General features: G+C 44.7%; 1 protein-coding gene across 3 annotated transcripts in view; it reads left to right on the plus strand.

The window, feature by feature from the left end:
• Positions 1–15,654, plus strand: part of RXRG (retinoid X receptor gamma) — a 95,755-nt gene that overhangs the window by 55,511 nt on the left and 24,590 nt on the right. For all 3 annotated transcript variants that reach the window (XM_035123681.2, XM_035123682.2, XM_060276636.1), the window contains 3 exons: positions 8,953–9,097; positions 11,089–11,268; positions 13,343–13,512. In XM_035123681.2, coding sequence (XP_034979572.1) covers positions 8,953–9,097; positions 11,089–11,268; positions 13,343–13,512 — 495 coding nt within the window. The remainder of the gene's footprint in view (positions 1–8,952; positions 9,098–11,088; positions 11,269–13,342; positions 13,513–15,654) is intronic.

Here is a 15,654-nt window from a genome sequence, read left to right on the forward strand (position 1 = left end):
CGCCTGCGCACCTTGGAATGTCTTAAGTCAGGCATGAACTTAAAAGGGCGAGGCATCTCCCCGCTGGACACTTCCCCTGATCCCTCCCCCTGATATCCTGTCTGAGGTTGCAGTAAGGGCTCTAGGATGCTGCCTGAGCCAGGGTGCCTCTCTTCTGCGATTGTCAGGGAATGCTCACTGCTAGAACAATCCCTGACATCAGGCATCCCCAAACTGCGGCCCTCCAGATGTTTAGGCCTACAACTCCCATGATCCCTAGCTAACAGGACCAGTGGTCAGGGAAGATGGGAATTGGAGTCCAAAACATCTGGAGGGCCGAAGTTTGGGGATGCCTGCCTTAAGCCTTAAGGCAGGCATCCCCAAACTGCGGCCCTCCAGATGTTTTGGCCTACAACTCCCATGATCCCTAGCTAACAGGACCAGTGGTCGGGGAAGATGGGAATTGTAGTCCAAAACATCTGGAGGGCCGGAGTTTGGGGATGCCTGCCTTAAGGCAATGCTCAGAAGGTTAAAGTGCCTCACGTCACTGAGCTGCCTCAGGTAGAAGGATTATCCTCCTTCAGTGGCTGCCGATTCTGTATCCTGCTCTGGAAACTGGAATGGGTGGTGGACTCGTGAGGCAACTGCTGGTCACTAGAGTGCTCCTGGTAAGAAGCTGTGGTGCAAGAAAACCACAACCTTCTGATTGTTGTTGCTCTTCAGCGTGATCTGTCTCTGATTCCGCCCCCCTCCAAACAGCAACACCTAATGAGTGCAATTGCAGTCCAAAGACAATGGCAATGCGCTCTACGTGGGGCTACCTTTGAAGGTGACCCGGAAACTACAATTAATCCAGAATGCGGCAGCTAGATTGGTGACTGGGAGTGGCCACTGAGACCACATAACACCGGTCCTGAAAGACCTACATTGGCTCCCAGTACGTTTCTGAGCACAATTCAAAGTGTTGGCGCTGACTGGGCCTTGGCCCAGTATACCTGAAGGAGCGTCTCCACCCCCATCGTTCAGCCCGGACACTGAGGTCTAGCTCCGAGGGCCTTCTGGCGGTTCCCTCACTGCGAGGTTACAGGGAACCAGGCAGAGGGCCTTCTCGATGGTGGCACCCGCCCTGTGGAACGCCCTCCCATCAGATGTCAAGGAGATAAGGAACTACCTGACTCTTAGAAGACATCTGAAGGCAGCCCTGTTTAGGGAAGTTTTTAATGTTTGATGTTTTATCGTGTTTTTAATATTTTGTTGGGAGCCGCCAAGAGTGGTTAGGGAAACCCAACCAGATGGACGGGGTATAAAGAATAATAATAATAATAATAATAATAATAATAATAATAATAATAATAATTTGCACTGTACAGAGTTAACCTGCAGCACAGCATAGTTGTGTCAGTCTCCCGAAGCTCATTGCCCTCACTGGGGCTTCTGAGCAAGCTTTCTCTGGCCTTTTAATCTGCCACCTTGCAAACACATTTAACTGTTCCGTACCAAATATGCCACGATAATTATTTTTCAGATAACTACATTGCTAAATTGTTTTCATTTTGTTTCCCTGCCCAGGCTGTGCCCGGACTTCCTATTTTGTGGGGTGTGTATTTTTTTTTTTATTCAGCTGCCCGTTACCTAGAGAACTTATCTATTTAGTAACTAATAAACTTTTATAATAATAATAATAATAATAATAATAATAATAATAATAATAATAATTTATTATTTATACCCCGCCCATCTGGCTGGGTTTCCCCAGCCACTCTGGGCGGCTTCCAACAGAAAAATACAATACAATAATGGATTAAACATTAAAAGCCTCCCTAAACAGGGCTGCCTTCAGATGTCTTCTAAAAGTCTGGTAGTTGTTTTTCTCTTTGACATTTGATGGGAGGGCGTTCCATAGGGCGGGCGCCACTACTGAGAAGGCCCTCCGCCTAGTTCCCTGCAACTTGGCTTCTCGCAACGAGGGAACCGCCAGAAGACCCTCAGTGCTGGACCTCAGTGTCCGGGCTGAATGATGGGGGTGGAGACGCTCCTTCAGGTATACTGGACCGAGGCTGTTTAGGGCTTTACTGTTCTCATCAGCCTTTCTCCCCGAAGAAGAGCTTACATCTTATGTGCAACAATGATTTCTGCTTCCCTAATTAAAAAACAAAAAGGGCACGCCCTGGAATGTGATCTTCCTTGGTTTCCAGAAATTAACCAGTACATGAATTCATGTAAAGCCCCACCCCCACCCTGCCCCGCTTTATAGAAGAGGTTAAGCTAGGGGAAGTTGGAGTAGCCATGTGTTGGTGGTGGGGGCCTCATCTTTCCCCGCCTGCTGTTTTTTCCAGTCCCCTTCACAAGACTTTCTTTTAGGTGGGTTGCAAATTGCACCTTCAGACACGGGGCATTTTTGAGCCCTGCTGAGCGAGGGGAATTTCCTTGGGCGGGCCATTTTGAGCAGAGACAATGGGCAGGAAGAGGAACGAACACCCATTCGCCTAGAACACATTACCTGATTAAAATCTCTTGCAAGGTTCTTTTAGGGACAAACTACCGGTAGATGTACCTTTAGTTCCTTGACTTGCAACCACTTCCTAGGCAAGAGGAGTAGTCCCATCTTCATTAGGACTGTAAGATGCGGGAAGGGGAGGTTTAACCCTTCCCTTCCCAGTCACTCCACCCCTCCTTGCTTCAGTTAGTCTCAGAATAAAAGCTCCCATGGGTGTCAGCAGAATTCTGAGGGGTGGTTTTTCTAGGGATTGTGGCTGTGTGCCGAAGTCCAGATAAAAGCTCCCAGAATAAATGCTCCCACTGGTGGAGCAGAATTCTCTCCTGCCTAATCACAGGGCATGGGGTGTGGTTTTTCTTGGGATTGTGGCTGTGTGCTGAAGTCCAGATAAAATCAAGGGCCACACAACTGCTCAGGAATGAAATGTTAAAACCTTATCTGGCTGCTAGCCAAGCTATCAACATAACAAATATTCCCCCCCCCCCCGCCCCACAGCTCTCGCACCATCCCTTCCAGGAATAGGAAATGGAAAATGGAAGAGTGGAAAGAACTCTCAAAAAATTGAAACTCACGGCTGCTTGGGAGACAATGGGAGAGTATACCTTGCAGGGGTGGGGGGTGAAGTCAAATGTACATGTAAGGGGGAAGGCTTACAGAGAGCAGCCTCCCCTCATCAGGAGCAGCTCGTCTCCGAGCAGCCACGAGAGCGAAGGGTCTGATGGGCAGAGCCAGGAAACGGAAAGGGAGTGCCAGCCCTCTAACAACATCCAAGAGCCCTTGCACCATAGGCAGGGAGAGAGGGAGGGAGAAAGAGGGGACAGGAGTCAGTCAATCCGCAGACCATCCCCCCCCCCGACACCGGAATTGAGGAGGCGGAGAAAAGGGAAACGCTTCACAGTTCCGAGGCTTTTATGTTGGTCTAGAACGCGACGGTCGCCAGTGCAGGAATCTGATTCGGAGTGAGCAGACATGAAACCAGCAGCTTGTTACACTGTAAATAATGTGTACTAATAAAAGCTTCTGAAAGACAAGCATGTGGAAGGTCGTTACTCAAGAGTAGCCACAACAACCCTGACAGTACAGGAAAGGATTTTTTTTTTAAAGAATTGGTGTTGAGATGCTAGATCTTTTCCAAAGGGTCAATAAAAGTTTCTCGATGAGCTGCTACATGCTTGGATGTAGGTTTTGATGTTTCATGGCTTTGGCTTTAAAAAAATACACGAAAAGCACCAAAATGTACCATATTGCTGTCCTTTGTTCTTGAGAGGTATGTGTGTAAGCCTACAAGAGTAGTTTATAGAGCTGAAATAATGTTAGGAAACCAGTTGAAAGGCAAATGCCACAAGATGACGCTTGCCCCAAACCAGCAAAGGGCAATAGTTTTGGCTAGACTTCTAGACTTCCCTTCTATTGGTGCTTTTCAGTTAAAAACCCCACATGACACTTTTCTGAGCCCAAAGGAATACACTAGTAAAAATGGGATATGCGCCATTTGGAGACATTCACGGTCATTTATTTGAGTGCTGAAAACTGTCAGATTGAGCATTCTGGAGCTGACCAAAGTGTCTAGAAGCCTTGGGGACTCCCTTTGGCTTACTTTCATACCTTGATCATTGTTGTTCAAGGTGTGGTGTAGTGGTTAAGAGTCTCGTAATCTGGTGAACCGGGTTCGCTTCCCCGCTCCTCCACATGCAGCTGCTGGGTGACCTTGGGCTTGCCACACTTCTTCGAAGTCTCTCAGCCTCACTCACCTCACAGAGTGTTTGTTGTGGGGGAAGAAGGGAAAGGAGAATGTTAGCCGCTTTGAGACTCCTTCGGGTAGTGATAAAGTGGGATATCAAATCCAAACTCCTCCTCCTCCTCCTCCTCCTCCTCCTCCTCTTCTTCTTCTCCTTCTCCTTCTCCTTCTTCCTTCCTCCTCCTCCTCCTCCTCCTCCTCCTCCTCCTTCTTCTTCTTCTTTGCCTTCTTCTTCTCCTCTTTCGTGCTTCACGACCTATGGATTGATTAATGGGTTAATTGGTGCATGAAGGATCTTGCATTAAAGCAGTAGATTGATCTTAATACCACTCCCAGCAGTATAATTGGATATTAGTCATGAGCTTTTCTAAAGTTGCATCTGGCCCCAATTTGGAAACGTATTAGGTTGGAGCAGTTCCGGGGAATGCTGGGGTTCCTTGTAAGCATGTCAAAAGTTCTCTCAATTCTTGTCCGAAGTCAAACTCTGAGATTCAGCAAAACTCCCAAGGAATTCCAATGGATGTGTTTGGAGATTTCATATCAAGGATATTTTGCAGGAGGCTTCAGCAGGCCCCTATAGGAAACATGTGTATGAGTTTTTGAACATCACATGATTATTATACATTACTAAGTATTTGGACGACCAAATTCTGTACTGGCTTATACATACAAAATCAAACATAGAAGGTTGGTGCTTTTACTACCATATAAGGCTATTTGAAGGATGCACAAATCAAGCACACAGCGACTAGCAGCACACATAGCAAATGAAGAAGTATAATGGGAAAGTGTGCAGAAATGTCAGAAGTTAAGCAAATACGATCAGCAGAAGAAGCACGGCCTTAAAAAGAGATATTTGCACATGCGCATGGGGGTGTATAGGCAGAATCTGAAGAAATTTCACTTGCCAGAGTCCCCAGATATCAAGGTTTGTAAATGAAAGATTTGGAGATGGTGGGTACCAAAAGAGGGAAGGATGCCTATCATTTTCTTTTGGGGGGGGGGGGAATGATTCTAAGACACAGCTTATAGTTGGTTGCAACTCAGAAGGTCAGAATTTCAGGAGGCACTCAACCGTCTGCCAAGAAGCACTTTCACCAAGAGTCTTATGGAGAAGTGAGTCATGCTATGTGCCCTCCCCCCACTTGTTGTTATGCATTGAATCTGTGGCAGCTGCTTGGCAACTTGGCTTAGAAATGCCTGGTTGCGCTGCCTCAAATAGTCACTCAGGTGCCTTGAGCATGTGCTTGCACAGCCAGACTCTGCTTCTACAATCTTACTGGTGAACGGGCAGGCACTTACACATGGACATACGGTAAGTGGCTGCAACCATAGCTGCCAAGTCTCCCGTTTTCCCTGGGAAATCCCCGTTTTTCCAGCTGTTCCTAGCTGAAAAAAACGAATTCTTTTGTTTTCCCCCGGTTTATTCTGGCGCGGCGGCCATTTTGGAACTTGGCGGAGCATGCTCAGAAGCGACTTTTGATCTTGTTTAGAGGTTCTAGCAGGGGAGCGCAGCTATCGTATACCCTTGACCGAAGAACGGTACACTCCTTCTATCTGGGAAGGTCGTCCTCTTCCACCGAGTGCGCAGCTTCGGGAGGGACGCACATGGAGCGGTGAGGGAGGAAGGGGACACCCGCCTAGCCAGCCAGATCAGCCGAATCAACCCTGGCGATCAATGGGGTGACAGATGTCGCAGCCAGATTGCCCTCACATTGAGTGGAAAATAAAACAAATGAGACAAAGAAATTTCGAATCGGCGAATAAAACAGGAAAACTGTTGGCTTGGCAGTTAAGGAAACGTCAAAATCAGAACATAATAACTAAGATTAAAACAGAGGGAGGAGTGACGGAAGATCCAAAGGAGATTAAGAAAACCTTTCAAAAATTCTATAAGGATTTGTATTGCAAAAAGAAAGAAGATGAGAAGAAGATCAGTGAGTATCTAGGAAAATATGGCTTGAAACCAATTCCAGAAGAAGAGAGGAAGAAGCTAAATAACAGGATAACGACACAAGAATTACAACAAGCAATAGGGAGAATGAAACAAGGTAAAGCTCCAGGACCAGATGGTTTAATGGCGAAATATTATAAAGTACTGAATGAACTGTTGGTTCCAGTTTTAGAGGAAATGATGAATGATATTCTGTTGGGGGGAAAGATCCCAAATACATGGAAAGAGGCATATATAACATTGATCCCAAAGCCGGATACGGATGGCTTAGAAGTCAAAAATTATAGACCAATCTCATTATTGAATAATGATTATAAACTTTTCGCAGATATAATGTCCAAGAGATTGAAAGAAGTTTTAAATCAAATAATACATAAGGATCAGGCTGGTTTTCTTCCTGGTAGACAGTTAAAGGATAATGTAAGACACATAATAGACGTAATAGAATATCTGGAGACCAAGATAGATAAACCAGCTGTTTTGATGTTTGTAGATGCTGAGAAAGCTTTTGAAAATATATCTTGGCAATTTATGAAGTGGAATTTGGAATCAATGGTTGGGAAGAATACATTCGTGAATGGGATCGAGGCGATTTATTCAGAGCAAAAGGCAAGATTGATAATTAATAACACCCTAACAGAATATTTTGAAATCACAAAAGGAACTAGACAGGGCTGCCCTTTATCACCGTTATTGTTCATCATGGTCCTGGAAATATTATTGATCAGATTAAGAGACCTATCTACAATTAGAGGTATTAAGGTAGGTGCAAAGCAATTTAAAGTGAAAGCCTTCGCAGACGATTTAGTTTTAACATTGGAAAATCCAAAGGAAAGTGTTGCAGAAGCTATAGAAGTAATGGAGAAATTTGGCCAATTGGCAGGATTCAAATTAAATAGACAAAAAACCAAGGTTATGGCAATGAATATGACGAAAGAAGAAAAACAGGAATTACAGTTAAAACATGGACTCGACGTGGCTAAAAAGGTAAAATATCTGGGAATATGGATGACAGCAAAGAATATTAATCTTTATAGTGATAATTACGAACAAGTATGGAAGGAAATAAAGAAAGACCTGGAAAGATGGACTAAAATGAAAATGTCATTCTTAGGGAGAATCGCAACAATAAAGATAAATGTATTACCTAAGATGTTATTCCTATTTCAAACTATACCTGTGGTTAAAGGTACGAGGCAATTCCAAGAGTGGCAAAAGATTTTATCAAGATTTGTCTGGCAGGGGAAAAAGCCTAGAATAAAACATAAAATTTTGGAATCATGTGATAAGAAGATCTCTGTACGAGGTGTGGGAAAGAAATAAAAGGCTGTTAGAGACTAAAACACCCTGGTGGGTCTCACCAGCAGAGGTATTAACAGTTAAGAAAGTAAATATGGAGAAGAGGCGGGCCACGTATGAGGAAATCTTGACGAAAACTGAAAAAGGATGGAGTTTAAAACCTTTTGAGGACATTAAAGGAGTGTTAACAGGATGGATAGAATACCATCAAATAAATGATGTGCTTAAAGAAGATAGAAAAATAGGTTTTGAGGATAAAAGATCCAAATTTCAAATAGAAGTGCTAGAAGGCAAAACAAAGCTTTTGGCAAAGATGTATGATTTGTTGTTGGAGTGGTATACAAAAGATGAGTTGACAAAAGAAGTGATGATTAAATGGGCAAAAGATTTGGGGCATAATATTGAATATGATGCGTGGTTGAAATTATGGAATCAAACTTTAAGATTTACAGCATGTACTGCCTTGAAAGAAAATGTATATAAGATGATGTACAGATGGTATTTAACTCCAGTTAAATTAGCTAAAATGTATAGAATGAGTGACAAAAGTTGCTGGAAATGTAAAGAGAAAGATGGTGAATTTTATCATATGTGGTGGACATGCGAAAAAGTTAAAAGATTTTGGGAAAGTTTATATAACGAATTGAAAAAGATGTTTAGATATACTTTTCCAAAAAAACCAGAAGCATTTTTGTTAGGAATAATGGGAGGAGAGATTAGAAAAGAAGATCAAACACTGTTTATGTATGCAACAACCGCGGCTAGGACTTTGTTAGCCCAAAAATGGAAATTACAGGAATTACCTACAATTGTGGAGTGGCAGATAAAAATGATGGACTATGCTGAACTTGCTAGATTGACATGCAAGATTCATGACCAGGGGGAGACAAGGTTTCAAAAGGACTGGAGTAAATATGTGGACTATATGGAGAAAAACTGTAGATCATTAAAAACTCTCGCAGGATTAAAATAAACCTTACGAATTGACCAATATGTCAAAAAAGGAACTGCAAAAAAGGGAATTAACAAGAAACCCGCATGAAGGGAGGGGGGGAAGTCATAGCTCGGCGGAGCAAGGTAAAAGATGTGAATATAAGATTTTGTATAAAAGATTGGTTTTGTTAATTTGTTGAATTTGGAAAATTGGAATAAAATGTATTTTTTTTAAAAAAAAAACAGAAGCGACTTTTGATGCTGCTTTGCCCAGTTTCAAAATGGCAGCAGCACTACTTCCGGCCTGCTATTTCCATCCCAGTCGGAATTTCTCTGACAGCAACTTGGCAGGTATGGCTGCAACAGCTTCAGAACTTGCCACCTGATCATGGAAATCAGGGTGGTCATGATATAGCTCCCAAGTGGAAGAGGTGCTGGCTGAATACTTCCCATGAGAACTGTTAACATGAATGTTGGGTCCCGGTCATAGCATCAACCGAAAGAAGCATTTCTCTCTCTCTTTCTTTCTGTGTGTCCACCTTCTCTTTTTAGCTTAATGTCATGAATAGTGTCAGCAGTTCTGAAGACGTCAAGCCTTTGCCGGGCCTGCAAGGGATGGGAGCCATGAATTACTCATCCACAAGCCCAGGATCGCTGACCAAGCACATCTGTGCGATTTGTGGGGACAGATCATCAGGTACCCAACCTGTTTTAAGCTCTTGACTGCAGCTTGTATATGAAGATACTTGGCATCTTTAAGGATATTGTGTCCACCCCTGCAAAATAAGATTGCTTTGATTGGTTTTGGTGTGGGTGGCGCTGTGGTCTAAACCACTGAGCCTCTTGGGCTTGCTAATTGCAAGGTTGGCGGTTTGAATCCCCACGACGAGTTGAGCTTCTGTTGCTCTGTCCCAGCTCCTGCCAACCTAGCAGTTCGAAAGCAGGCCAGCACAAGTAGATAAAAAGGTAGCTCTGTGGCGGGAAGGTAAACTGCATTTCCGTGTGCTCTGGCTTCCGTCATGGTGTCCCGTTGCACCAAAAGCGGTTTAGTCTTGCTGGCCACATGACCCAGAAAGCTGTCTGTGGATAAACGCCGGCTCCCTTGGCCTGAAAGCAAGACACCACACCTCATAGTCACCTGGACTTAACCGTCCAGGGATCCTTTACCTGTTACCCTTTTTACCTTTATTCCTAATCTGTAGTCAGATATACCAGGGTATTACAGTTCTGAGCACTGTCATTCTTTATGGAATTGGGTGTTAACATGGGAAGTTGAGAATCTCCTACTAAAATTTTTGACAAGGCAAATTTCAGACACCCTCGAGTATGGAGCTGTGTAAGATATGGAAGCAGCCAGAAGACTTGGCTATTCCATGCTATGTGACCCTGCCTCATTGATTTTCTAGCCGAGGTCAGTAATTCCTGCTCCTGGCCTTTTAAAAGATCTTCTCCCCAAAGACCAAACTCTTTGAAAGCACAGTATTCAGCAATTGCATATTCAGCACATTACACACAAACTTTCTGACTGATGGATTGAGGACAGACAAATAAGCGTCCCCCCCCAACAACAACAACACAATTAATTAATTTATTGAATTCACTGCCACAAGGCAAGGTGATAGACATGGGTGTAGCCAGGATTTATGTTGTGCCCCCCCCAAAAAAACTGAGCTATCTGTGATACAATTGGTCAGTTAGTTAAATATTTTTATTCATTTACTTGATTTAGGGTGGCAGCTGCCACCCTGCCCCCAGGCTACACTCATGGCGACATAGATGACTTTATAGTAGAGTCCTACGGGTCTCTACTGAGAAGCAAGTCCCATTGAGTTCCATGGGATTAAACTAACCCATTGCTAGATGGAGTCAACATGTTCAGGGGCTATGGCCTCCAGGCCTTGCTTTTAGCAGGCTAGTTGGAGGCATCTTGTTGGTCTCACTTTGGGAAACTGGAGTGGATAGATCTTTTTGTTCAATCCAGCAAGGGGAGGGGAGGGTCCTTAATTTCTCTTAAAAACTACTTTCTGTCTCCAACCATACCTGCCAAGTTCCTCTCTGAAAAATAAGAGACCGAAAGTAGCATACCCGAAGTAGCGCAGCGGCCATTTTGGAACTGGGCGGAGCATGCTCAGAAGTGACTTTTGATGCTGCTGTGCCCAGTTCCAAAATGGCTGCCGCACCAGAAGTCGCGCTGCAGCCATTTCGGAACTGGGCAGAGCAGCATCAAAAGTCGCTTCTGAGCATGCTCCGCCCAGTTCCAAAATGGCCACCGCGCCAGAATAAACCGGGGGGAAACAAAAAAATCTGTTTTTTCCCGGCTGGGAACAGCTGGAAAAACGGGGGTTTCCCGGGGAAAACGGGAGACTTGGCAGCTATGTCTCCAACCTTAGTGTGGCTCGGCAGACAGGTTGAATGTCGCCAGGAATTGGGGTTTCTCAAGATGAGAGAGAGGACCTCTCTCTCAGAGGCGGTTTTAGGATGGCGGTTGCGCTGCAGGGGTTGCTAAATCAACACCGTAGAATGGAGCAAGAGAGGCGAATTCTAGCGTTGCCCAGGGCACCGCTGAAATTTGAGAGCCCAAAATCTACCACTGCCTCTCTGCCCGCCCCACACCCATCTCGAACCACTAGCTCTCGTCACCTGACTGGGACGTGCATTGATTGACATGTGCTGCTGCCTTCTTGCCAGGGAAGCACTATGGGGTATACAGCTGCGAGGGCTGCAAAGGCTTCTTCAAGCGGACCATCAGGAAGGACCTCATCTACACATGCCGCGATAACAAGGACTGCCTGATTGACAAGCGTCAACGGAATCGCTGCCAGTACTGCCGCTACCAGAAATGTCTAGCGATGGGGATGAAGAGGGAAGGTACGTCCGGATGGGGAGGCACAACACACACGCTCCATCCTTGGTTGCGCTGGCAGGAATAATCTGGACAAGCGGTAGCCCAGAATCCCTGCTCTATCACTGCACTGGATGAACCAGACTTACAGCAGTTGGGAGTGAATTCACTGCAGGGCAAACACATTTATGTTTATGTTTATGTTTATGTTATTTAATACATTTATTTATTTGGTTTTTCAGATTAAAATTTTACAGTCACATATCAAACATAGAACATAGATACAAGATTCCAAATAATCTCCTGGACTTCCCTCCTCCCTTTTGTGGGTCCTATTGTTAATCATTTCCTCCTGCATCTTTTTGTTGTTTAGTCGTTTAGTCGTGTCCGACTCTTCGTGACCCCATCTTTTATAATAATCCAAATATTTTACCTCTCCATTGTGTCCAAAGGTCACCATTAAACTACAAATATTACTGTATTCCAATCCTACTAACGATTTTAACTTTATAAATTATAAAATTTCCCTATTCTTTATTGAAATTTTGGTCTTCCTGATTTCTGATTCTTCCGGTCATTTTAGCCATTTTGGCATAATCCATCGACTTGATCTGCCATTCTTCTCTGGTAGGGACTTTATCTTCTTTCCATCTCTGGGCCAAAGATTTTTATATTTCTATCCTACCTTTTCCCCTGTCAGGGACTCAAGGTGGCGTACAGCTAAAATAGAAACCAACAGACACTTCAGTCCTCAACACTGTCTGTATAGAAGAGAACAGGAAAGATAATGGATGTCCCATCTTAGGCTATTCTCTACTAGTAGCAGGAAACGAAATGCACATTGCAAACCAAAAATCTCATTCCAACCAGAGCACTCATTTTTTGCAGAGCGCAAAGTGATTTGCTAGGCGTTAAACCAATGCTGGTTTCTTCAAAAAAAATAAAATAAACAGTTCCGCTCAGGGCTTCCGTGAGCCCAAATAATCAGCCCAACAACAACAACAACTTATTTATACCCCACCCATCTGGCTGGGTTTCCCCAGCCACTCTGGAAGGCTCCCAACAGAATATTATTATTATTAGTGATAAAAGATCAAATATTAAAAACTTCCATAAACAGGGCTGCCTTCAGATGTCTTCTAAAAGTCAAATAGTTGTTTATTTCCTTGACATCTCATGGGAGGGTGTTGATGTTGAAGCCACTGTAACATTTCTCACGGTGGGGATTTGGTGCTCCTTGAGCTGTACTGTATATGCAAAGAGAAAGGGAGAATGTATTGTGCAAGCCATGAGGTTGTCACACACCCCACCCGCCCTTTCTAATTGTGTTGGTTGAATTCCTCCCGAGGATCTGACATGGAGAAGAGCTTGAGATTTGCTTTGAGTTTTAGCTTTGGTACAACCTCATTGAAGCATTGCTGCCCTCGCACGGCGGCGAAGGCAGCTGAGCCATGCAATCTCCAAGCCTACTAGTGGACAATGAGGTTGCATTGCTATTTCTACCTTGCCTTTTGCCTACCCCCCTACATTCAAGTGTCTAGCTAGACATCGGCAGGCTTGTCGGTGAGTTTTACGTCAACACAGATTTCCTCCTCCTCTCCCCACGACTAGCAAACAGGAAGGAATTGTGCGAAATAACCAAGCTATTGTAAATTTGCTTGATTTACCTAACTGATGCGAGTTTTTTTAGAAATCTACTTTTCTCTGTGTCAAAAAATTATATTCTGCACTTAGTGCACATTGTCCTGGTCCAGGAAAGGCTTTGTAGAAGACTTGTTTGAAGACGGAAAGGGAAGAAACATGACCAGGCATCCCCAAACTTCGGCCCTCCAGATGTTTTGGGCTACAATTCCCATCATCCCTGACCACTGGTCCTGTTAGCTAGGGATCATGGGAGATGTAGGCCAAAACATCTGGAGGGCCGCAGTTTGGGGAAGCCTGAACATGACTGTTCTAGGCATAAGGCAGTTCATGGCACAAGCTGAAAGGGAGGAGGAAAAAGGAGCAGATGTATTTAGGGGCACAGGGCGTGGGATGCCTGAAATGTTTGGACCGGGGCAAAACCTGGGGTTTAAAAATATATTTATTTTTCCTACTCAGCGGTTCAAGAGGAGAGGCAGAGAAGCAGAGAGCGGAGTGAGAATGAAGCTGAGTCTACAAGCAGCTGTGGCAGCAGCAATGAAGACATGCCTGTGGAGAGGATTTTAGAGGCTGAAATGGCTGTTGAGCCCAAAACCGAATCTTACAGTGATATGAATGCTGAAAACTCAGTAGGTGGCTGCTTGGGACTGGGCTGCTACTTGGGCAACATATTATTATTACTATTAGTACTAGTTGTTGTTGTTTAGTCGTGTCCGACTCTTCGTGACCCCATGGACCATAGCACGCCAGGCATTCCTGTCTTGCACTGCCTCCCGCAGTTTGGTCAGACTCATGTTCGTAGCTTCGAGAACACTGTCCAACCATCTCATCCTCTGTCGTCCCCTTCTCCTTGTGCCCTCAATCTTTCCCAACATCAGGGTCTTTTCCAAGGAGTCTTCTCTTCTCATGAGGTGGCCAAAGTATTGGCGCCTCAGCTTCAGGACCTGTCCTTCCAGTGAGCACTCAGGGCTGATTTCCTTCAGAATGGAGAGGTTTGATCTTCTTGCAGTCCATGGGACTCTCAAGAGTTCCATGGACAAAGACAACAGGCATATTAGTACTAGTAGTATTAATTAAATTTCTATTTATTAAATTTGTGAGTGATTCATAATGAGAGTGATTCATACATGCACGCCCAGAGGGCCAAACTACACGTTTTGCTAAACAGGCTTTTTAAAAAAAGTGCTCAAGCTGGCCCTTTTTTTAAAAGAAAAGAAAAACGCTGGTCCAAATTGGAACACACACCCCTGCTGAAAATCACACACCCCTCAAATCTGCTTGTCTCAAAGGTACTGTTTGCACTCAATTGCACCCTTGTGGTGGGGAATTATTATTACTATTAGTATTATTTCTTAAATTTTTATACCGCCGTTTACCCACAGGTCTCAGGGCGGTTCACAAAATAAATAGCAGGCAGGGGGATTTTGGGTTCTTTTGCATCAGCATAAATACGGTCAGGTTAAGCACACACTTTTTAAAAAGCTTGTTTAACATAACATGCCACAGGCCTGATCCTGCCAGCTCAAAGCACAGCCCACCTTTTTGGGGAGCTTTAACCTGCAGAGCCCATCCTCTGTCAATGGCAGAAGTTGCCTCAGTCCAGATCTATGGTGGGTTTGATGAATATGCAGCATTCGAAGCATTGTGCGCAGACCAGACTTGATTCAAGCTGGGCAGGGTGTGAGCAGTTCTATGTTAAGTGCCTGCTGAGCTTTACAAAGAAGAAACACTTCCGGCATGGCCTCTTTTGGCATACACACTGCAGATTTGCAGTCTCAAGGGGAGTTGGTTGATCGGTTGTGTTGAGAACTTTGGCTGGGGATGAATGGTATTTTTTGGCAGAGAAGAGCAGCAAGGGAGGTCTGGTGTTGTCTTTCAGAGAATTCTGACCATTTTGCTTCCAGTCTTCTCCCCGAGGAACCAACTGACTGGATGAGCGTTGGGGCGGGAGAGGGAGGACTTGGAGGACAACAGTCGTGCGGGTGGCAGTTCAAGGGTGACACCTTGTTTCAATAATAATAATAATAATAATAATAATAATAATAATAATAATTTATTAGTTCTACCCCGCCCATCTGGCTGGGTTTCCCCAGCCACTCTGGGCGGCTTCCAACAGAAAAATACAATACAATAATGGATTAAACATTAAAAGCCTTCCTGAACAGGGCTGCCTTCAGATGTCTTCTAAAAGTCTGGTAGTTGTTTTCCTTTTTGACATCTGTTGGGAGGGCGTTCCATAGGGCGGGCGCCACCACCGAGAAGGCCCTTTGCCTAGTTCCCTGCAACTTGGCTTCTCGCAACGAGGGAACCGCCAGAAGGCCCTCGGTGCTGGACCTCAGTGTCCGGGCAGAATGATGGAGGTGGAGATGCTCCCATGATGCCTTTGTTGCCAGTGTTGGCTGTCAGCCGCCGCAATGCAGGGCCTTTAATCCCGGCGTCCATTATGACCTTTTCTGAGGGGGTAGAGAGTTCACAAAACATAGGCAAACAAAAGCCCAAGTTCTTGCTTCAGGTTCAACCAAAAGCCACCATCGCTGCCTGAATATGTGACTCTCTGGGGACAGAGATGACGCTATGGGTACGCGCCCGCTTTGAATTCCAGTGGAAACAGAGCACTCTTGGGTGTGCAGAAGAGCAGACGGTGAAAGCCAAGGACATATTTCCTTCTCCCCAAAAGGACCTTTCAGAACCGTCTTCCTTCAAAGAACTCAAATAGTAGCACCCAGCTATGTTCACCTTAGAGCTAGGCACTGAAAAGTGCCTTCAGTGGT

Source organism: Zootoca vivipara, chromosome 7 (assembly GCF_963506605.1).
Source record: "Zootoca vivipara chromosome 7, rZooViv1.1, whole genome shotgun sequence".
Taxonomy (NCBI): domain Eukaryota; kingdom Metazoa; phylum Chordata; class Lepidosauria; order Squamata; family Lacertidae; genus Zootoca; species Zootoca vivipara.